Source organism: Telmatherina bonti, assembly GCF_933228915.1.
Source record: "Telmatherina bonti genome assembly, chromosome: 19".
NCBI lineage: Eukaryota > Metazoa > Chordata > Actinopteri > Atheriniformes > Telmatherinidae > Telmatherina > Telmatherina bonti.
In genome coordinates, this window is record NC_136617.1 from 17,227,276 (window position 1) to 17,250,947 (window position 23,672).

At 38.2% G+C, this 23,672-nt stretch overlaps 1 protein-coding gene across 2 annotated transcripts in view; it reads right to left on the bottom strand.

The window, feature by feature from the left end:
• The window catches only part of akap9 (A kinase (PRKA) anchor protein 9), a 72,055-nt gene that overhangs the window by 46,624 nt on the left and 1,759 nt on the right, over positions 1 to 23,672 (bottom strand). For both annotated transcript variants that reach the window (XM_079258803.1, XM_079258802.1), the window contains exons 2-8: positions 14,441 to 14,713; positions 5,883 to 5,927; positions 5,487 to 5,549; positions 4,296 to 4,439; positions 3,487 to 3,642; positions 3,121 to 3,318; positions 161 to 3,001 (exon numbers count right to left, since the gene is read on the bottom strand). In XM_079258803.1, coding sequence (XP_079114929.1) covers positions 161 to 3,001; positions 3,121 to 3,318; positions 3,487 to 3,642; positions 4,296 to 4,439; positions 5,487 to 5,549; positions 5,883 to 5,927; positions 14,441 to 14,713 — 3,720 coding nt within the window. The remainder of the gene's footprint in view (positions 1 to 160; positions 3,002 to 3,120; positions 3,319 to 3,486; positions 3,643 to 4,295; positions 4,440 to 5,486; positions 5,550 to 5,882; positions 5,928 to 14,440; positions 14,714 to 23,672) is intronic.

The window sequence follows — 23,672 nt, forward strand, 5'->3', positions numbered from 1 at the left end:
TTTGAACTACGCTTTCCTTCTGACATGCTCAGGTTTTGAAAATCCCTTTCATCATGCATTCATTCAAACGTGTCATTTAATCGGACTTAAAAGAGCAAAAGAAATGGTAGCTGGTCTGCTTTAGTGAAGTGCGGTGCAGTAGATACATCTGAGTGCTTACCGCTTTGTTGATGGAGTCTCTGCCGCCGTCTCCCTGGTACCCGTCAGTGGAGTCCTTCTTACCAACCCTCTCTTGTGAACATGACATAACCTGGCTCTGCATCTGAGGCTGCATCTCCTCTGCACCACTTTTAGTCCTCTCTTCCTCCAACACTGCCTGCTCGTCCTCCTCCCTTTCTTTTTCCTCTCTGCTGTCTGAAAGAGCAGTGCCCACTTTGCGCTCCTGCTTCGACCTCTGCCGTCTCTTGCGCCTGCTTGACCCTGAGGCTGTGGGCTTGTGCGGAGAGGATCGTCCTTCAACAGGTCCCTCCCCCGAGGAGTACACCGCTGCTGGAGATGGAGTATGTGAAAGCCTGTGGAGCTCCAGTGTCTGCCGGAAGTTGTCCCTCTCTGTTTCAGCTGTATGTAACAGGGACTGAAGAGCCTTTATCTCCTCTTGCAAAGATTGAATCTGAAGTTGATGGTCCTCCAAAGGATAAACTGGTTCACCAGCTTGCTCTTCTTCCAGGAGCTTTGCTTTTTTCTGCGAGTCTTTCCCTCTCATCTGCTCTGTCATGATCTCCTGCTTGCTTTTCAGACTTTCGTTTTGAGCAAAGACCTTTGCGTTTTCTTGTTGCGCCTTCGCCAGTTCTTTTTGCAGCCCCCCCACTTTGCTCTCAGTAAACATGAATTGCTCTGTAACTTCAGAGAGCCTTTCAGCTAGGCTCTCTTTCTCACTCAAAGTAATATTAAGCTTCTCCATTAGCTCTGTAAGATGCTTTTCTGGCACAAATTTTTCATCCGCTCCTGCTTCTGCCATTTTGATATCTCTGTCGCTCTCTTCAAGCTCTCGAATCTGTGACTGAAGGCTGGCAATTTTCGCCTCAAACTCTAGTGTCTCCCTCAGCGTCCTCTCTTCCAGTTGTGTCTTTGCCTCAATGAGACACGTATACTCCTCCTTGAGCTCCTGATAGTTCACCTCGAAATTCTTTTCAGCAAAAGAGAAAGTAGACCTCTGCTTTTCAACTTCTTCCCGAAGCTCGACTACCTGTTGCTGGATTTGACTGTTTTCTGCTGTGAGAATACCAATTTTCATCTTATTCGACTCAATAAGATGATCCTTTTCTAGGTCGTTCTCTTTCTGCTTGCATTCCCAGTAGTGTTCCCTCTCTTTTATCTGATTTTCAAGCGCCTCTGTCTTTTTTTGTAACATCTGCATTTCATTCTGCATTCTTGCTCGTTCTTGTGCTCCCTTTCGAAGCTCCTCCAGCTCCATCTTAAGCTCTTGGAGCTGCTGCACAAGCTTCTCTGATTTAGAGTCGTGCAAAGCCATTTTCAAATCTTCTTTGAGGCCTAGAATTTGGTGCAAAAGTTCATCTCGCTCCATGGCAAAAGTTGCTTTCTCTTTCTGTAACAGATGTAGTTCTTCTGCATAACTTACACGCAGCTCATCCAAAGCCTTCTCGTGTCTGATAGCAGCTTCATTGAGAAGGTTTTCTCTGTTCAGGAAGCTCTCCCTTTGCAGTTCTTCCCTAAGCTGGGTGAGCTCTTCCTCGTGGCTGAACAGAAGCTGAGTCCTTAGTCGTTCCAGCTCCGCTTCCTGCGATTCTGCCATGCGATCGAGCACGGCATCCTTCTCCCTTTCCAGCATCTCCAACTTGATCTTGTAATTGGTTATTTCAGATTCATGTTTTGCGTCTGCTTCTTGTGCAGCTTCCTGCGCGGCAGACAGCTCACTCCTCAGATTGTCAAGTGTCTCCTGAAGCTGCTGCAGTTCACCCTGCATGCTTTCCTGAGAGAGACGACTTTTGGAGACCTGCTCCATGTTTTCTTTTGCAGAGTGGAGATCTTGAAGAAGATCTTCTACCTTGGCTTGCAGGTTAAACTTCTCTTGGAGGACTTGACTCAGCTCATGTCTGGCTTCATCTTGCATGGCTTGAGCCTGCTGTAAAGCCTCCTGAAGCTCCCTGATCTTAGAATGAGAGGTTTCCATCTCTGCCTTGCTGCCTGAGGAACTTTGAGACAGTTGCACTCTGAGAAGCTCAATCTCAGCATGATGTTGCTCAGTCATTTGCTGAACTCTTGCTGCATGCTGCAGATTAAGCTCCTGTTTCATCTGGACTATCTGCTGGCCATACATCTCATCGAGCTCTGCCCTGAGAAGTTCAAGCTTCCTCACAGTGTCTTCCTGCATTTTTTGGATGCTGTCGCTTTCAGACATGCTGCCCTGGTGACATTTCTTCTGCAGCTCTTCCACCGTGCCCATAAGCTGCTTGATTTCATTAGATGACATTCGCTCTTTCTGTCTGGAAGCAGAAAGTTCAGCCTTACAGCTTTCTAACTCCATTTGTCCTTTCTCCATTTGCAATTTATAACTCTCCATGTCACTTTTATGACTTGATAATTCAAATTTTATACTTTCCAGTGCATCCATACACGTTTCTAGCTCAGATTCCTTTGCAGCCATTCGGTCTTGGAGGTCACGCAGCCGTTTCTCAGAGGTCTCCAGCTCATCTTCAAGCTGGGTAAGGGAAAAGTCACGTTCTGAAATGACCCTCTCTTGCTCTGCTATAATAAGGTCTTTATTATCTGAATGGTGCATAATATTCTCATCTGTAGTCCTTCCTGTATGTGCAAGTTCCTCTCTGAGTAGAGTCAATGACCGCTCATGCTCTGTGATTATTGCAGTTTGCTCGGAAATGATCCGATTCTTTTCTCTGAGTGTTTGTGCATGAGACTCTTCTGCTGTTCTTAACTCTGTCAGCGACTGCTTCTGTTTCAAAATCATCTTTTCTTGTTCTGCAATCAGCAGGTCCTTCTCATTTATCCTTTGGTTAAATGATTCCTCCAATCTTCTCCCTGACTAAAAAGACAATGGCGTTTAAAAACATGGGCAGCATCCATAACAAACTGCACAAGCAAGGAAAGATAACAGAGAAAATAGGTAGAAATACACAATGAACAAAAAGGTAAACTTCTCACCATCTCCATGTCGCTGAGTTTGTCCTGGAGCTGGTTGATGTGCTCCAGCTGTTCACTGCTACTCTCCTGGTGTTTTCTGACCTCCACACTCATCTCTTCTAGCTGCTGCTGGTACTGAACGAGCTGTTGTCTGGCCTGCAGCAGATCAGCTGCAGTGCTGCTATGGCTGGTGTTTCTCAGCGTTTCTCCAGCCTGAAGCTGTGATTAGCAGTCAGACGAGAAGGTAGTCAGAGTAAAAGAAATATTTATTTATTTATTTAATGAGATCTCTGCCACACATGCTAATTGAACAGTATTGAGCAATTAGATGCACAGAACAAGAAATGTGTAAAAGGAACGGCTTGGATTAAATAAATCCTTTCCCACCTGCTGGAACTGAATCTGCAGTTTTTGACTTTGTTCTGTCAGGGCCAGAAATTCTTTCATGATCTCGTCTTTTTCCACACGAGCCTGCTGAAGGTTGGATGTGAGCTGGGTGATGATGCCATCTCGTTGCTTCAGAGCTGCTTCAAAGTCCTGCAGCTAAAAATTGAAAATGGAACCAAGTAAAATGACTTCCACTGTATAAAGCTGACACGACTGTGCTGTGGTGAGGACAAAGATCAGTTTTCTGGTGAGATTCAGAAATAGTTTGAAAGCAGCAGTAAGGAAAATATAACTGTTAAATCTAATCATGTGAATGTTATAAACATAATGTTAAGACGAAATAATCCCACCAATATTACTTAAACTTTTATTTCAAACTATTTCATTTACTAAACGTGGTCATTCAGAGCTGCATCTTTACCTAAAGGAGACGTAACAGAGATTAACAGACATTTAAAGCTAAATAAAAAGGATTAGATTAAATACAAAGCTCTCTGCCAGTAATACATGAATATATGATAAAGAGACGAAAACGATATAACAACCATCTATTTTTCTTTAGATGGTTCTATTCAGGATACAGCAAACTAAAGTAAAGGGGTGAACAAAACCCTGGGCAGTTTACCAGCCCATCATATAGCAAACTTATTTAAAATTAAACCTATTAACCATTTTACTGTGATAATTAAATAAATAAAGTAACCACCACACAGTATATTTTCCTCAAAAGATGGCCTAAACTCCAGAAGTAAACACATAAAAACTCCTAAAGAAAGACACGCATTGAATGAAGAAGTAAAATCATTTACCTGATGTACCCCTTCTGTCCCAAATCGGATTTCTTCAAGCTCTTGATTCAGCTCCTCCACAGCTTGGGTTTTAGCAGCTAATGCATCCTCCATGTCCTGTATTGCATTCCCCTTTGTCACCTGTTGCAGGGAATCCACCTCCTCCTGAGCAGTAAAATATGGGAAAGAGCCAACACAGCATTTACAAGACTTAAACAAGTGATAGAAAATTAGGCTTTAGCAACAAACGTCAAACTTCGCCACCACCAAAGACAAACAGCCTTCACTTGGAGGAGTCACGTGACAGAGAGCGCCACAAATCTGTCATTGCTGGTTATTTCTATGCTGAAAGTTCATAAGGTGCGGATATTGGAATGAATAGAATTAATAAAATATTTAAAAATACTAATTAACTAAAAATGATTCAAACTCCAAAGGACAAACATTAATCTGAGATTTAGTCAACACTGCTGATTACAAAACTGCAGGATAGGAAATTCATTTGATAAATTCTTTCCTAGTAATGTACCAAATAAAGAGTTTTTTCCAGCATAACCTTTACTAACTCAAAAAGAAGCCTGACATAATTCACTGTCCAATAGCCTCAAATTCATTCAAAACTGAAGGGAAACCTTGGGTTGTTAAAAGCTGTTATACATTCTTTTTTTTTTTCAAGACAAGATTTAATTTTCCAACCTTTTATTTCCCTTTTTCTTGTGCATAAAAAATATTCTGCTTGACACTTTAAAAAAAACTGTTTGAAAAGCTTCACAGTTTCTGTCTCCTCTGTTTGAATATCAGCCCAGTGAATTGAAAAAGAACAGTTCATTGTGTAAAAACTCTGTGTCCTCTCTCCTTCAAGCATTCACTATCCTCTAATCATCCACACTTCCCCTCTCTCTGTTCTCCTGCAGTTTTCACAGATCATTTTCACCTCCACAATGTCACCAAGTTCTGTTCAATCGGAAATGTCTCAGCAATTTGGTCTTCAAAGTTGGTCATTTATGAAGAATTTTTTTCCCCCTTTTCCACACAGAACAGTTTTAGGTACCTAACATATATATGACGATAGCCAAGAAAGAGGAGCATAAAACATGTGTTTAGTGGGACACAGGAAATCTTGCAGAGGATGTTAAGCAAGGCCAGCAGCAGGTGGTTTTGTTAGCCAAGCCATAGCAGAGCTGTAAGAACTGCTTGATCGGATTACTGTACCCAGATAAAATCCTTTGAAGACATCATTAGGTTGTCTGTCATCTCATCGTGGCACCCATTCACCTGTTAATTCAAAAGCTCTAAGTCAAACATTAAGAACATGGAGTCGCGATGAAGAAGCCCAAATCATTTCAGAAGTCATCTTGGATAAGTTTTTCTCCTAAAATGTTGGCTTAAGCAGAATAAAAGCAGTCTGCATTTACATTTAAATCATCTCCTTATCGATTTTTAAACAGATTATATGTCAACACTGAGTGTTTCTGAAGGTAGGAAGCCAGCACAGGATTGAGGATCTATCCATCATACAGACGTTTCAGTGAACAGGATAATGTTGCAACTTTCATGAAGTGTATCTCAATAAACACACCAAAAACTGTATCTGAAATATTAACTCACCTCGGAGGAATAATCTTCAGCGGTGGTGGAAATTTCACTCTCTGGCTGCAACAGAAAGAAAAAAAAACGTGTCAATGCAATGCAGACAACTCATGTAGTGGGTGTAAATGATGCAGGAGATTTTCATTTCTACAGAAGAAACTCATTAAGAAAGAATTAAAGTAGGAAGAGACAATAATATCTAAAAAAAAAAAAAAACAAAACTATTAGATTTAAATTAACATTATTTATTCATTTATTTATTTTAGACTTGTTTTTATTTTTTTTAGAAGGAAAGGATTAAAAACTATTTGACCTGACTGGACTGTTTTCCAGCAGGTTACATGCAGTACAGAACAATATAATCTTTCAGACATACAGGCTGACAAACCAAGTAAATTTGTTTTTAAAAAGTTAATGTGATGGTTATAGTCCTGATTTGCTAAGTAGTGTCTAAGCTTTAGTGAGGGAATAATCAATTATTATACAGTTGCATTTGTGCAAAAAACTTATTACAGTTGCATAACATTTTGTGTGCACTTTTACAAAGAAAGAAAGTTTTTAAAATAAAACAAAAAAAAAAATCACAGTGGAAACAGTTTTGTATTAACCTTTTTATTTTAGCTGACCTATAAGCTATAGGTAGCATACACCTGAATTTGGTTCAGTAAAAACATCACAGCATATTAATGCCAGATGCAACTCTCCAGTTTATATTTGCAGGGTACTGTAACACGCAAAGCAAGCTACGAGTAAAATTTTACATCTTCCTCATCTTTATCTCCAATTACTAATTCAACACAAGCTGAATGCAGCACAACATTAGTCGAAAAACAAACAAAAAAAATTGATTACATGGTTAAAACCTACAACAAAACACAGAAAGGGGCCAAAAGAGTTCCCTTCTGCATCTTCTTATACGAACCAGCTGAGCTGGCAGAGTGTTGTTAAAGCCTGGGCCAGCCAAAGGGGGGATCTGTACCAACTGCCTGCAATACTTAAGTGACAATAAAATTACTAGTTAAATATTTACTGTCAGTTTTATGTAAGCTAGTCTGAATATTCAGGCTATGTAGTGGACGTTCCCTCATTCTGTTATGTGCTTCTGCGGTTACCAAGTGTCTTTGCGTCCAAATTTCCCATTTGCATGTGTAAGTAATCTCAAGTAAGACACAAAGATCGAGTAAGCACAGAGAACAGAAGGAGTCAAGCAGATCAACTCAATCTGAGGGCATGATCACAGGTGTAAAAATGTCGAAGATGTGGTCATTGTACTTTATATCTGAATGCTATCACATACAAGTTAGGATGCTATGAAAAACATAAAAACAGAATACAATGACTTCCAAATCCTTTTCAATGTTATTCAATTGAATGCACTACAATGACGAGGTATTTAATGCGGCTTTGATGATGTGTTTTCAACTCAATTTGAATCATTTTTTTATGTGCCGATTCGATTTAAATTGTGATTCTCATGATCCTGCAATATTGCTGAATTTTGTAGGCTAAAAACAAAATAAAAAGATGTACAAAACTTTATTTGCTTTTTTTGATTTAAATTAGAAAAAAAAACCCAACAGAGTAGCCAGACCATCATTCTGCTGCAACAATGCCCAAGAAGACAAGTAAAAAGATCAATAAAAAGAATAAAAATGACAAACATTTTATAATGGATTATTTTCATTTATTTGAAAAAAAAAAAAAGCTTTTTTTTTTTAACAAAAAAAAAAAAAAGTTTTTAAAATTATGAATAAAAAAATCCTGATATTCAATTTTTTTATTCGAGTATTGAATGTTCCAACTGATCAACTTTATTGGGTTTTTTTTTTGCAAATAGTTACTCATTTTTCCTGCATCATGTTCCAAAAATGCTGTGACCGGGGCAGCAAAAGACTCGGGGAAAATGGGGAATGTGTAAAAAACACCTACTTGGAACATTCCACAGGTGAACATGTTAATTGGAAACAGGTAAATGTCCTGACTATAAAAAGAGTATACACGACAGGCTCAGTCGATCACATGGAAGGGGCGAGGTTCACCATTTCGTGAACAGCTGCGTGAGCAAACAGTCGAACAGTTGAACGTTTCTCAATGTACAGCTGCAAGGCATTTAGAGATTTCATCATCCACAGTCCATAATATCATCAAAAGATTCAGAGAATTTGGAGCCCATCAGCAGCAAGAGCAAAACCCAATACTGAATGCCCTTTACATCCCTAAGGGGCCACTGCATTAAAAATCGACATTATTGTGTTACGGACATTACTACGTGGGACAGGAATACTTCAGAAAACCAGTTAACACAGTTTGTTGCAACATCTAGTGCTATTTAAAACTCATAATGCAAAGCCAAAGCCACGCACCACCCAGAAATGCTGCTGGCTTCTCATCTGATCTGGACTAACGGAAAGTGGAAAAGTGTGCTGTGGTCTGACAAGTCCACATTTCAAATTGTTTTTAGGAAATTATGGACATCATGTCCTCCAGAGAGAGAAAAAGGTCTATCCAGATTGTTATCAGTATAATTTAAAAAGAAAAAAAAAAAATCAGCATCTCTGATGGTGTGGGGGTGTGTTAGTGCCCATCTGTGAAGGTACCATTAATGCAGAAAGTTACATACAGCTTTTGGAGCAACATATGCTGCATTCAAGCAACATCTTTTTTTTTTTAGGGACGTCCCTGCTCATTTCAGCAAATGGGAAGGCACATTCTGCAGCATCGCTTTGTAGGAAAATATTGCAGCTGCTATCTGGTCTGCCAGTAGTCCAGTCCTGTCTCCAACTAAATCATGTGCTGCATTATAAAGTGCAAAGTATCATAATAGAGACTCCAGACTGTTTAGAAAATGATCCAACAAAGATTCAACAATTAGTATCCTCAGTTCCCAAACGCTGTATTTGTAGTGTATTAAACTGAATATAGGTTAAAACAGAATGGCAAATCATTGCATTCTGCTTTTATTTATGCTTTCCACAAAGTCCCAATTTCATTCAGGTTGTGTGATCAAAAATTTGTCCCAACTTCAAAACAAACTATATGACTCCATCAACCTTTTTGTTACTTGCATATGCTGAAATGTAATCTTCATACCATTAAAAAAAATTTAAATGAAATATTATGGTGCAACAGTTCAGTTCAGAAAAGCGTTGGATGTGTTTGTATGGATAATATTTATTACAAGTGAATATTTATACCGTCATAAGTTTTCGCATTAGAGCAAAACCAAATCAACACACAGGTGTGTGAATGCAAAAGCCTTAACAATGGAGACATTGGTACTGGTGTATTTTCCTTCAGCTCTCTGAGAGCATCATGACCACAGTGTGACTAGTTAGTCTGGGACAAGGACAAAAACTGTTATGTGGTAAATAAAACGGACAAAAGGAACAACACAATTTCACTTGAAATGGTTAACTAATAATGAAACAACTCAACACAATCCACCCTATAAGATTCATTTTCACAAAAAATGAGCATGTTTCATTTGTTAGTGATGCAAAGCTGTTCATATCAGAGCAGCACCAAATAACTGTTTTTCCAACAGTCTTTTATAACAACGCAGATGTTTTTCCCTTGAAAAGGAAAAAAAAAATCTTGCTGTACAAGAGATGTTATGATGCACTCATTCAACCTTTAGGTCTCCTGAAATGTGTTGCAAGGTTGGAAATTCGTCACATGGAACAACACGTCCAAACCAGTTTAAAAGGCAATTGTCTGTCTCCATGGCAACCAAGTAGTTTTTGTGTGAATTTGTTACATCAGATATACAGTGGGTTCAAGGAAAGAGTGTCAGCACAGGGCCAAGAACAGAGTAAGAGGGTTTGATGAATGAAGGAAAAAAAGGTACAAGAGTCCTCAGGTTTGCATTTTTAAGCCATTTTAAATGGAGTAATTTTCAACAGAATAATGGAGGAGGATGATTTACTAGTCAGACTCCATCCTTTCAATATTTTTTCAGTTAAAAAAATCAAATGCAGGCTTATATTATGTATGTGCATAAAGTTTATACACCAAATAGAAACTATAATTTTAAACATTTTTGAAATGTTAATCGTTTTGCCTCTTTTAAATAAGAAAAGCAGGGCTTGCAGCAGCTGCTGTAAATTGTGTAAATGTGAAATAGTCAGATGCCTTAATATTCAATTTGATAATGGTTGCATTGCTAAAGATTCTAATAGCATGCTTAATAAAATCATCCTATTGTGATGTGATGCAGAAGAAGAACTGTGCAATGTAAACTCTTGTCATATCTCCAGAACCACTGAAAACCTTTCAAATTTTCTATTAAGATACAACCGAGTACGTTCAAAAGCAGAAAAAGACAGTAGCGCTGCTGCACCATTCAAGAGCCGCTTAATTTTTGTGCACTCTGCATCAGTCAGTTGCCCGCACGTAAATAAACTGAAACAAGAAATCAGGAAATAAGTTAGTTTGTTATTTTGTACATGTCACACACTAGCAAGCAATTAAAAACACAGGTGCTGTTGTGAATGTGCACCATGACTGATTCAGCATAGAAATGCATGAAGACATTATCAGAGGATGAGAGGAAATAAAAGAGCAAGGGACAAGCAAGTGCAATGAAATTCACAGTTAATATAGATGGGGAAATAGGTAGGTAATACTAGGAGCAATTTATTTACATACCAGTTTCCTTTAAACGTAAATCATTAGTGTGCACCGCCACGGCAAAATAAAAGCCACTGTGCCTTCAGAAATATGATGTTTTACAGATGTTACAAATGTAAATTATACTGTAGGAATGGATCCATATTCTCAGATCCTTTGAATTTCTCTTCATGGGTTAATACATTTATTTATTGATTTATTTACTTACCGTGTCTACATCAGCAAAAATACCACAAAAATGTCAAAGACACTAGATTTAAAGGACAAAGATAATTTTATTTTACCCTTATATTTAGATTTATTTGTTATATGTAGGGCAGGGAAAACAAGCTAGTCTGTTTGTTCGTTTAGATGGACGGAGTCTCTGTGATGTCCCTGAAATGAAGCTCATTGGGCAGTTACCCATCACCATTTTGACAATAATGAAAAAAAAGGTACAAGAGTCCTCAGGTTTGCATTTTTAAGCCATTTTAAATGGAGTAATTTTCAACAGAATAATGGAGGAGGATGATTTACTAGTCAGACTCCATCCTTTCAATATTTGTTCAGTTAAAAAAAATCAAATGCAGGCTTATATTATGTATGTGCATAAAGTTTATACACCAAATAGAAACTATCATTTTAAACATTTTTGAAATGTTAAACAATCGTTTTGCCTCTTTTAAATAAGAAAAGCAGGGCTTGCAGCAGCTGCGTATTTTCCGGGAGTGTCATCACTCCTGGAAAATACACAAATGAGTAAAGAGGTGGAACTGAGAGGGGAGCTGTGAGCGTGAGGGTAGATGATTAACACCTATCAAACTCTGAGCTGCCCATAGGCAAGAGCTAAGCGAGCTAACCCAGTGCTACCCAAGTGGCAACCTCCGGTGGTTAAAAGTGAAGCGAAGTGCATAAAACTGCAGTTCCCCCTTCATCCACTAGGGGCTGGCTCCAAAACATAGCAAATCCCCATAGACTCCCATGTTAAAAAGACCAACTTCACGGCAGAAATAAACATGTTTACAGCCTGGTTCAAAAATCCATTTTTGGTTTATAGGTCAGGTTTAGCTTCATGACAACTGTGGGGGGAGTGAATTTTTTTTTTCTAACTCGCCGTTTATAAGTAATTTAATCTCGAAGTTCGGCATATTTAGGGGCGTGTCCTTTTGATTGACAGGTACCAATCTCCAGCTTCAAGTAAGAAAAACGTAGAACAGCCGTGATTTTTGGCCGGTTAACAACGTGACAATGTTAGCCTGCTTACCTCCGTTAGCTGGGTAGCTCCCGTTATCTCGGGGTTAGTTCGGTTAGCTTTTAGCTCGCAGTTCGCTCGATGTCAATCATCCGCCATGACGCTCATGGCTCCCCTCTCAGCTCCACCTCTTTGCCCATATTTGTATTTTCCGGGCGAGACAACGCGCATGACACTGCCAACATGGCAACGGTAGGAACGGCCCACCGAGCTTCAATTCAGCTCTTCAGAAACCTATGGGTGACGTCACGGAGACTCCGTCCATCTCTTTATATACAGTCTATGGTGCTACCGCAAGTTAACTAGCTAATTGAGGTAGGCAGGCTATGCTTAGCCGGCTAAGATCTGTGTTTGTCCCACCCTCTGTCATCTTGCTGCTGAATATCAGATACTTAATAACCTTAAGTTATTTAAAACTTAAGGTTTAAATAACATTTAAACAGATGAATTACAAAAAGAAATTGCCCCCATGCCACTTTACTATAGCCATGAAGATAAACCTGACCTATCAAACCTAAAAAGTGTTTTTGAAACACATGTTTATTTCTGCTGTGAGGTTGGCCTTTTAACATACAAGTCTATGGGGATTGACCGAGTGGCAACCTCTGTCGGTTAAAAGTGAAGCTTATGTGGAAGTGCCAAAAATTGCAGTTCCCCCCTCAACCGCATATCTGGAGCCATGGTAGCACTGTAATGTGTCTGGGATGAGAAACCATGCTTCACAACTATGGTACTGCGTCACACCATGACAACTGGATATCAACACATTGGCCATTTTGAAATGTACCATGACTCAGTGAATGAATGTGTGAGGACATTAGTGGAAGGGGAGTGAGGACAAGAAAGAGAGAAAGGGTCAGAGGAAGAGTCTAATTTATATATATATATATATATATATATATATATATATATATATATATATATATATATATATATATATAAGTCAGGCTGACTTATACTGGCTAGAGGTAGCTCAGTGAAGAGACAGGATGCAAAACGGGTGCGAAACGAGCCTTTAGGGGAGCAAAAATGGAAAATTTGCCTAATTCCAGTGGTGTTGCTTTAAAGATTGGTACATAGACATGTAAAACTATACATTTCTGTGTGTACAAGGACATGTGTTTCCATCAGCTCCCAAAACTTCTCATTAAGTTTTGTTCATCCCAATTTTCCATTGTGTTAATATGTTCCATATGAAAAGTGATTGCTTGTACAGATTTGGACTACCAGAGATCACTTAGTGCTTCTTTTTAGTTAATATGTCCTGCTCTGTGATACTTTTACAATGTTACTTCAATACATAAATTAAAAAAATAATAAATAATGACAGCCAGACAAAATGTCATCAAATTTTGTCTTAATGTGTCAAATATTAAAGCAACACTACATGAGGTTTTGGCACAACTCTTTGCCTTAACTTCCCTATCATTTAAACCATGATTTACAGTTATGTTTTACTTTATGGTACTATGTCACACTATAAACTTGCACTAAGACGCCACAGCGATGTATCAGTTCAACCTTGAAATGCTCAGTGTGAAAAGGAGTTATGACCACGTGTAACACAACCTGTAAAGCTGTTTTATGATGACACTGCATAACCACCTTCCATCACTTTAAACTAGGCAATGGAAATGTGCTTTACTATCTAGCATCATTTCAAAAGTTGATGTTAAACCAGACCATAACCTGAAACACAAATACTAAATCCATTTAGTTACTATATGTTGCCACTTCAACATGACGCAGCAATAAGAAAAAAATCTGAAGGACAAAACAGGCTTGATTTTTTTTTTTCCACTGCTGAAATTTCTGCTCAGAGGTCTGAATGGAACTGGTTGTCATGGTAGCAACAATGATTTAATTCAATCCAGGAAAAAAACACAAACACAAAGTTCTTTTTCACACAAATCTGTTATCATGAAGGCCTTCTTCAGAAGTTCTTCATGTTCCATGTTGGCAATCAGAAAAATAGCTCAATATCATCAAAACTTTAAAAAGCTATAGGAGAGATGGAAATGAATGAAATCAGGTGTAGCATCAACCATATGATACAGAAGGATTTAGTAGCAGTCATGAAAGTAATTTTTTGGTTAGCTTTCTTCAGTAAAGCAGTAAAAGCATTTGCTGTTTCAAAGCATTTCGAGTTTAGTATTCATAACAGAGCAACCTCGGGGGGGATAGATGAATAACTATATTATGGATTGTCATGAAAGGATTAGCAGAAATTAAATTTCCATGTCATTATTTTTTGATTCGTTTTGTTGAAAAGGAACATGATGCACATGCAGTGGGAAAATATGTTTTTGTGAGGCATCTGTGGATTTGTGCATGTTTATAACTGCACTAATTAGTTTTCCCAAATTTCCTATGTGCATTTTACCACCCCAAAGAAAACTGTTAAATAGTTCCTACAAAATCTGTAGCAACAAAAGTTTTTGATCACAATTACTGATTTGACACTCCACATTTTAATCAATTTAATCCAAGCACCAATTTGTTCAAAAGCTTGTTATTTAGTGCCAGTTGCCTGTGTTTCAACATATGGACCAAGTCTCACTATTTCTGTTAAAAGAAATGCATTTCTCAAATTGCGCTTGTACTTAGTGCGAGACATTTTTACAAAAAAATCATAGCTGGTGCAAGGAGGGTATTCTCTATAGAAGTTTTCTGCTGCACAGAGTAGTGTATAACTATTTAGGTTATGAATATTTACCTCTATCTTATAGGTTTGCTCGTGCTTCACAGTCTCTCCACTCCTCAGCGTCTTGGTGAAGGTAAACTCTGTCGATGGCTGGTCTTTATTTCCTTCTTCTATTTCATCTTGTCCTCCACCTGAGACGTCCTCTCCTCCCACAGATTGATCCGGCCCGACTTCCACTCTTTCTTGTGAATCACCCTCCGACTCCTCCGCTGACTTCTTTTTTTTCTTCTTTTTCTGTTTCTTCTGGGAGTCTGCGTGAGCTTTCCTTTGCCGGTACTCAGCCAGCTGGAGAGACAAGAACATGCCAGGTTATGTTAAAGCAGGAAAGGAAACCTTTGGCTACAAAAATTAAATTTTGCAAACGCGACCAGCAATTAAATTTGAACATGTCTACATTTCTAGTTGTAGCTTTCATTTGGCTCTTCATCTGACCCATATGTTTAAATGCTCCATCAACATCACCCTGCACTAAGAATCTCATAAATATCTACAACACAGACTCAATAAAAGTCGAAAAAAACAACATATGAACTTACTCTGAACTGACACAGTTTGGCGATATTCAAGCGAAACATTTTATGCTCTAAATAAGCACCCTGCGTGCTTCGAATGAATCTTTCTTCTCTGTGTCCATATGACCCAACACATGCCTCTTGCTGTGCAAGGTGCTAATCCTGGCTAAAGGGATTGCTTTTTCAAACTAATGTATGCCAGTAAATAAAGTGTATTCTTTCCCTAATTCAATAATAAATAAATAAATTAAAAAAACATAATAAACTCTGTAATTTCTGTTTAAAAATTGATAATATGAATAGATTTATGGTGTGGCAAATTTGTGTGCATCTTTGTTGTGTGTAGGTGTGTTCAGTACTCCTCATATATGTGTGACATATATCCAAGTAACATCCACAAGACAACAAAGACATGAAATACTTCAGCAGTTTATTGCTTTGTAACACATGATAAAATTATTATCTTTCATTTAATCATCGTCTGAGATATCATTGTACTATTTACGCATAGGAAGAGATACACAGTCCTACTGGCATCCATTTATATAAAGAACAATACATAAGAGGCAGTCAGATGAGCAGGGCTGACAGCGGGGCCACAGGTGGCTGCATGGACCATCTGCCGCAGATACTTTTTTAGTCAGAGCTGCCAAGGATCATGCACCAATGTCATCATACCTGTCTGCGAAATACCCCTGTAGCCCATGACAGACATCCCGCACCATCGCATCCCTCAACAAACAGGTTTAGGACTTCTTTTGTGTGTACTTCTTTATGACCCAGATGGTCAATAGCAACAAAGGCAGAACTTAAATTATTTGTATGAGTATGGGGATACTGAAAGACATCCTCCAGTATGTCAATTTAATCAACATCAAAATGTGGAAAATACGTTTTCTGTCAAGGTAACTAAATATATTACAAAGCAGCTCGGGAACAAGCTCATCAGTGCACCTTAACATGAGATATTTTAGTCATGCTAATAGCAGCACAGTCCTGGGGATGGCACTGTCCACCTATCTGTTAAGCAGACGACAGATCTTCTTGAAACTCCTTTTTTATTCTCAATTCAGCATTTATGCTGATTGGCAATGTCTTTTGTTCAGATCTTAATGACTCAAAGACTAAAATATGGATGGTGTTTGTAGTTACTGCAACTGCACCAAACTCTGAAGGGGTTGTCATAAATAAAATCTAAAAGTAGTTTAAAGTTTCCCTTCAGGATAAAATGCATCAGCTGAGAAAGTGTTGAAAACAACAATCCTGAAAAATGTGCTGCTTTTTCTCTTTTAATTGAAATAAAAACTAACAAATGTAGAAATTGCATAAAATTAAATCAACATTATCTGACAGCACCCAACTTTATCAATTGTTAATAAATTGTCAGGCAAGTAATCAACTACTGGGACTAGGACACATATAGATTTTATATAAGCTTTGCTGCTATGAGAAGCAGCTTAAACCACCATATCAGAAGGCAGTTTTGGTGATGCTGTACTACAGTCAGCCAGAGGCCGACACGAACAGAACTGAGAGTGGGTGCTGTGGTCATGTTCCCACCTACTATACAAAGCTTAAAAGCTCAAAGGGCTCTTGATCTGAGCTTCTGCACCTCCACACATCACCCAGCCCTCACTTAAGTATACCCACTTATCAGTATTTCATGAGAATCTTTAAATATCAAAAGCCAGAGAGTGTAAAAATGAAATATAAATCAGTCTTACAGGATGGGGGATTTACTGGGAAGAAAGACTAAATCACCTGGATCTCTAAATTCTGACTCAACCGGGAAACACACGAGTAGTAGCTGAGCATGAACAGTGGACGTGCCAGTAGAAATAACCCTGAGTTTTGCCTTCCGTTGAGCTGCTTATCACTGCAAGCTGCCCTATTTGGCAGGGCAGAGCAGAGTAAAGGCTGAGCATATGGAGAAGTAGCTCTATCACCATCTGGGCAAACAGAAATGATGTAGGTGTATCACCATCTGCTGTCTGAACACAGTTACACACGCCTATATGTTATCGACACTGCTTTTCTTCTTTTTAATACATGTCTGTCTCTGATGGTAGCCAACTACTGTCACAGAGAGCTCATTATGAATGCTCATACCCTTTTCCAGATGGTGAAATTACTAAACTGCATAACAATTGTCTAAGTTGTGATTTTGTATACCAGTAAATAGTTTACATAATGACTGCTGACATTTGTTTATGTCAAACACGTATACAGATGGGGTCTTGGATGGCTCAATTTTTCCCCATGCACTGAGGCTGAAAATATTTCAGGTACAAGTCCCAGTCCTTGTTACGTGTCTCATATACATAAAATGGTACAAATATGCAAAGACAAACTAACTAACTACTAAGTAATGTGTCCTGAAAGCCCGTCGAATGCAAAGGCTTGTCTCAGACTTCATACAATGAACAAAAAGTATCATCTAGATAATAATTCATTCATTCATTAGCATTTACATAAATCACTTTTTGTTCTGTGTTTTAACTTGTTTCTGCAGATAAAATTGCAACTGACTGCAATGTGAGGGGGAAGCCCACAGCATCACATGTCATGTGCCAATGAGAGCATCTGCAACACTGTGTTAGTCATCTTATCTCTAGGAAACTCGAGGTCTAAAAACATCTCCTGCTTCACATTCTTGTATTCTGGTTACCAGTAATAACGACGTAACAATAACGGAAGCTGCCTCTGTCACACCTGATTCGTCTCCCTTACAGCAGGTGGATTGACCCAATGGCCATCACACTAATGAGACAACAGAAGAAGACTGGCATGACTCCTGCCGATCCTGGGACCATTTTGAGTGACAAACAGAGACATTTCAGTGGTTTTTCCTCTGATAACCAGCACACTGACAGTCAACAGTTTTATAAACATGACAGAAAAAAAGGGATTGTGGGAGATGTGTACGTCAATGCCAGAAACACATCCCTTTTTTTCTCCCCATCTGTGTTGATAAGAATCGTATGCCCTCAATAATTATCAGATTTTCTAAATATAATAAGTGGGTCAGTTTAGTTTAGTTTAATCCAGAAAAAAAATTATTTAAAAAAAAAAAAAAAAAAAAAAAAAAAAACGGTAAATATGTCACATTGCTCCTGTTTTGTATATACTGCTAATCTTAAAAAAAAAAAAAAAAAAAGACAATCAAACAAAGTTGGATTGTTTGTGAGCAATTATGATTAGGTTTATGAGAAAAATGAATTGACAAGTTTATTTTCTTCACAGCACACACCCAAGCCTGCAGACCTGTTCTAAGAACCAGAAGCAACTCTTCTTGTTCTGTTTTGCCCTGTTCAGGTGAGCTGCCTACTGTTTTAACCCTTTCAGTTCTTCAGTTCCAACACAAAAAAGTAGTAAGATAAGTCACGTTTCTTTAATATCAAGTCTTTATTTGTCTCTTTAACAAAATGTGGGATATTTACTATCTATTACCATGTGATATGCCAAATTTATTGTCGTGTAATTTTCTGCTTCCTGGTGTCTTTTGTCCAGAAGACAAGTTTCAGCTTGTGCTCAACTAAATTTTGACAATATTAAACAAGATTTTTCCATAAAATGATGCAAAAATGCCTCAAAGTGCCTGTATCAAACATGTCACACTGGTCTTTACTGGGTTAGCAGGACAGTTCAAGTGAATTTTGAAGTGATTTTAGACCCAGTAGAGATTAAGAGACTGTCAACAGTTTAGAAACCTAAGTGAACCCACAGTGTTTGAAAAATCGCATGAAACATCCATGAAACACAGTGAAATCACCACATCCTTCCAATGTTTTTCACATGAAAATGGATCATCGTGGCTGTGTTGTAGTTGGTTCCGTATCATGGCATTTGTCTGAAATGCTTGGCAACAGTTTTGCAGATACTCAAACAAAAACAAAAGCTTGACATCAAAGAAGACTTCTGAATTGATAAATAATTTGACATCTAAACTAAAAATAAGTTCCTTGTCCATATGCACTGATTTTAGGGGTGGGCAACTCGGGTCCTCGAGGGCCGTAGTCCTGCAAGTGTTCAGAGTTTCTCTGCTGCAACACTCAAATCAGCAACTAATCAGCAGACTCATGCAGAGTTTAATGTCAACCTGTGCATGAGTCTGCTAATTAGGTCTGATATTTGTCAGGTGTGTTGCAGCAGGGAAACTCTGAACACTTGCAGAACTGCGGCCCTCGAGGACCCGAGTTGCCCACCCCTCCCCTATTAGGTTAACATCATGAAAAACACTAACATTACCTGACACATATAAGTTTTACTTCTTCAAATTTTGGATGTAGTGTTTGTGAAAGAGCATGTTTCTCATTTATTCACACTTATATAAAACATGTATTTTATCTTAATTTTCTTCCACGTCTATAAGGCTGGAAGAGTTCTCTCTTGGTCAGATAGCCCAGTTGTTGCCGTCGCTTTCTTGAGAAACAACCACCATTAAAGACAGGGCATATGAAGGAAGGGGTTTGTTTGTCTCCTTAGTCCCTTGAAGTTAATATGCTGTAGGGCCCATGTGATATAATGGTTGTCATAAGAAAGTCTGTTTGTCACAAGTTTGTTGTCTCAGGGCAGAACTGTCTCCACATTTGGTATGTAGTGAAATTTAGAGAAAGCTTCCATTCCTAGATGCCCAATTGCTTCAAATGTACAAAGTGCATCCTCAAGTGGATTCCAAATAGGAATCACAGTTGTCCAGGCATGTCAAAAGCTGAAGTGTCACTAGGTTTACACACTAAAATTACTTGAGGTATTGATCTGTATGACTCAGCAGAATTCTGAATTTGAGTCTCCTTTCCCACCCCGGAAATAACAAAGAGCATAAAGTAATGCAGCAGTGTTACATACAGCAAGTAATCCAAGAAGCACAGCAAAGATCAATGGAGTGCTCCAATCTTAACTGAAGGAGACATAACTTAAACTAATGCGATGTACATAATGGGCCTTAGTGTTGTTGCAGTTCAGTGAAAAAGTCTTAAGCCTCATTTTATATAAAAGCGTACATATTGCTTCCAAGTGGACAGACCTTCTTTTAACCTTTTAAAAACATTATTGAACATTTTTTATTCATGTTTGATCTAGTCTGACCATTTTCAGAGGAATATTGTTTTTTACCATGCCACATAACTGTGACCTACATTCAAAGATAGAAATGGTAACTCAAAGGATGAACTAGTTTTCTCTACAATTGACAACTCAGCAAAGAACCAATATTATATTATATTTTGAGATAATTTCTTACTATCAGCCTCTTGGAAAGACACATAATTGGTTTCCATTTCTTTAGTAGCATAAAAGAAAAATGTCAAAGATCACCCAGTTTGACAGATATCAAATTGTATTTTTTTAAACAGAGGGATTAACAAAGACCGATAAGCTAAAAACATTTCCGTAAAAGGTTTCCACTGCCCTTACAGAAATTATGAAACTGAAAAAGTGGAGGAAAGTGACTAAAAGTGATGTCCTGAAGAAATGTGAAACAAAGAAAGATCTGACAAAGAATCAAAGAGATACATCTGAACCCTCAGTTCATCCAGCTACTGCAAGCCAAAGCCTCATCAGAAATGGTCTCCATGAAAGGGTCACTATTAGCAAGTTAATCTTTAGTTTGGGATATATAGAAAAAAGGTTGAGATTTGCCAAATGACACTAGAATTGTACTGAAAACCGGTTGCAACAGGTTTTGTGGAGTTCGTTTTCACCACAGCTGAGATCTCAACATTACCGAAGCCGTCTGAGCTCACACACTGGACAGAGGACAGAACATAAAGCAGCAACCTCTAAAGAAGAGCTTTGAAATGTTCAAGAAATCAGGAGAGCTCTTCCTCAAGCTACTTTAAAAAATAAAACTAATCAAATTGCATTGAGATTATGCTGGGGGAAAAAACAGTGGTGATACTACAAAATGTTGAATCTAACTTCGTAGAACAGATGTTAGTCTGTTTAAGAAGGGTCATAACATTGGCAAGCTTCACTTCCAGCAGAGAAAAAACATCTAAGGAGATAGCAGAACGTACTAAAAATTGTTTAAGAACGTTCCAATGCATTATTAAAAACTGGAAGGATATCTGGGACCCATCGTTACTGAGGAAGAAATGTGGTCAGAAAAAATTCTCATGTTTAGGCGACAGGCAATCACTGCAACATTAGGCAAAATAAAAATAAGTAATAATAATACAAACAAGTAGAACTCATGGCTATGTTTAATCATGAAAGTTTTCACATGCACAATGTAAAGGGAACTCAAGGGATTGGGACTGAACAGCTGTGTAGCCATAAGAAAACCGATTGTCAGTGAGAACTGAAAAAGGCAACAATTTACTAAAGTTTAAGACTCTGGAGCAATTGAAGGTCATGTGATCTGATGAATCCAGATTTACTCTGTTCCAGAGAAATGTGTGCAACAGGGTAAGAAGAGAGGAAAATAAGTGATGCAGCTATAATGCCTAGTGCCTACTGTACAAGCTGTGGAAGCAGTCTGTGATCTGGACTTGCTGCAGTGGGTCAGGTCTGGGTTCAGCAACACTATATGCCCAAGGAATAAGGTGAGCTGACTACCTGAATAAGCTCAATGACCAAGTTTTACCATTAATGGATTTTTTTTTCCCTGATGGCATGGCCATGATCCAAAATTATTCCAAATCTGGCTCAAATTGAGTGATCGAGGAAACCTGAGATTCATGGATTGGCCACAAGAGCCCAGACCCCACTGAGAATCTTTGGGATGTGCTGCAGAAGGCTTTGCACGGTGGTCAGGCTGTCCCATCATCAATCTAAGATCTTCCTGATAAATAAATGCAACACTGGTTCACTGGATGAGAACAAGCCCTGTGACATTGCAGAAGCTTATCTAAACAATGCTACAACAAATTCAGCCGTTACAAAAGCTAAAGCAGGTTCAACTAAATATAAAAGTGTGTGACCTTTTTTTGTGTTGACAGTATTTTTTGGCGCTGGCAGTGTATAAAGAATGAGTGGTGGGACTGGAATATACTGTGACGGACTGCAGTGCACACAAACAGGCACAAAGGATTATTGAATGTCTTCACCTTCACTTATTCCCAGATTTAAAGTGTTAGGCTTTCTTAAGTCCACTTATATGTTCGAACTCTGCACCTTGAGCCATTTTTTTCCCTATTGACTACTTTAACAATTATGCCCAAAGGCAACTTAATAAAATAAAGTTCGTTATTTGGTATAAATCAGCTTAACATAAAATCTTAATAGAAACTAATAAACTAAAAGATTATGTTATATCTACAATAACATCTCCATAGCCGTGCATGGAACAATGCTAAGACATATGTAATTTGCTGTGGGATGAATATGCAATCTCACATTACCTCAACTCCCTTCAGTCATCACAAAAGTTTTGAGAACTGGATGCAAAGGTGGTTTTCCTGATCTTTCATGTTGTTAAATTAGGCACAGTCAAGACTATCACATCCTATTACTGGCCCATGAAACCCTTCTAAAGCAGCACATAGAACATTGATTTTCTGCATACTTTATGTTTGTGTTACATACAATAACTACTGTAACCTGAAAGTAAAAAACATGCCAGTCTCAATACAGCCAATTATTAAGCTACATAATCTGTGCTGGTTATTCATCACAGAGGAACACAGGGCACATCCAGCTAAGAGATTTACTATTCAAGCCCAAGCTAAGAAGATCAACTGTCCTGAAAAGCTGCAAGTCCAAGTCCAAGTATAAATCTGCACCCTACACCTGACGGTGACATTGACCTTTCAGGCAACCTGAACCACGTGAAAACCTACTTTTATTTCATGGATGTACTCTTAAAATACACTGATGTTTGGACATATCATCCTGGACATACAGATAAAAATATTTCTTAAAAAGTACAAACAAATTTGAAGTTAATTTTATCCAGGAAAAAGACAACACTGGTGGTTAAAAAGAATAAAATATTCTGAAATAAGCTACAATGCTGCTGCACTGCACAACACTGAGTTTACATATATCCCCCTTGATGTCATAAACCATAAAGGGACATTTTAATGTCTGTTGTTGTATAACATGCCTGGTTTAGGACAACACAGACTCAAATAATAGGAAAATACTTATGGAGAGGAAATATAAAATCACAAACTTACACAGATGGTCGTAAAAGAAACTATAAAATGACAGCATCATTGATGTAACATAACTTCTTACTCCATCTTGAGACTTTTGCTGTTGTCTTGCATGAGCAAATCCATAACTGACATGAACACAATTGACAGTATACTTAGCTTTAAAGTGAAATGTGAAAGCAGCAATAATATGCAACTAATACTGTGGAACAAAAGCCTGGCAACACTAGCCCACAATGTTCGCTTTATTTATAATCTATTATGACTCAAAAGGCTCTTGCTTGTTACTGTACAATAGATGAAGGACAGATTACTCTTCATTGAGACATCAACATATACTTGTTCACTTGAATCAAGACTGGCTTTTTTTAGTCATTTGTCTTCACATCTGATTTTTAAACAGCATAGCACATGCCACAGAAAAAGCGTGAAACAAAAAATGGCATACTATTTCACATTTAAACATAATGGCAAATCCTGTAACATTTGGAGGCAAAAATTCAAACTAATTTAAATAATTTTCATCAAGTCTGGAAAAGCAAGGGATAATACTGGCTGGCTCTTTACCAGCTCTGATTAAATGTAAACCTGCATGAGGCTGCTCTCAAAAATAATCATGGCCTGGGTATCTCT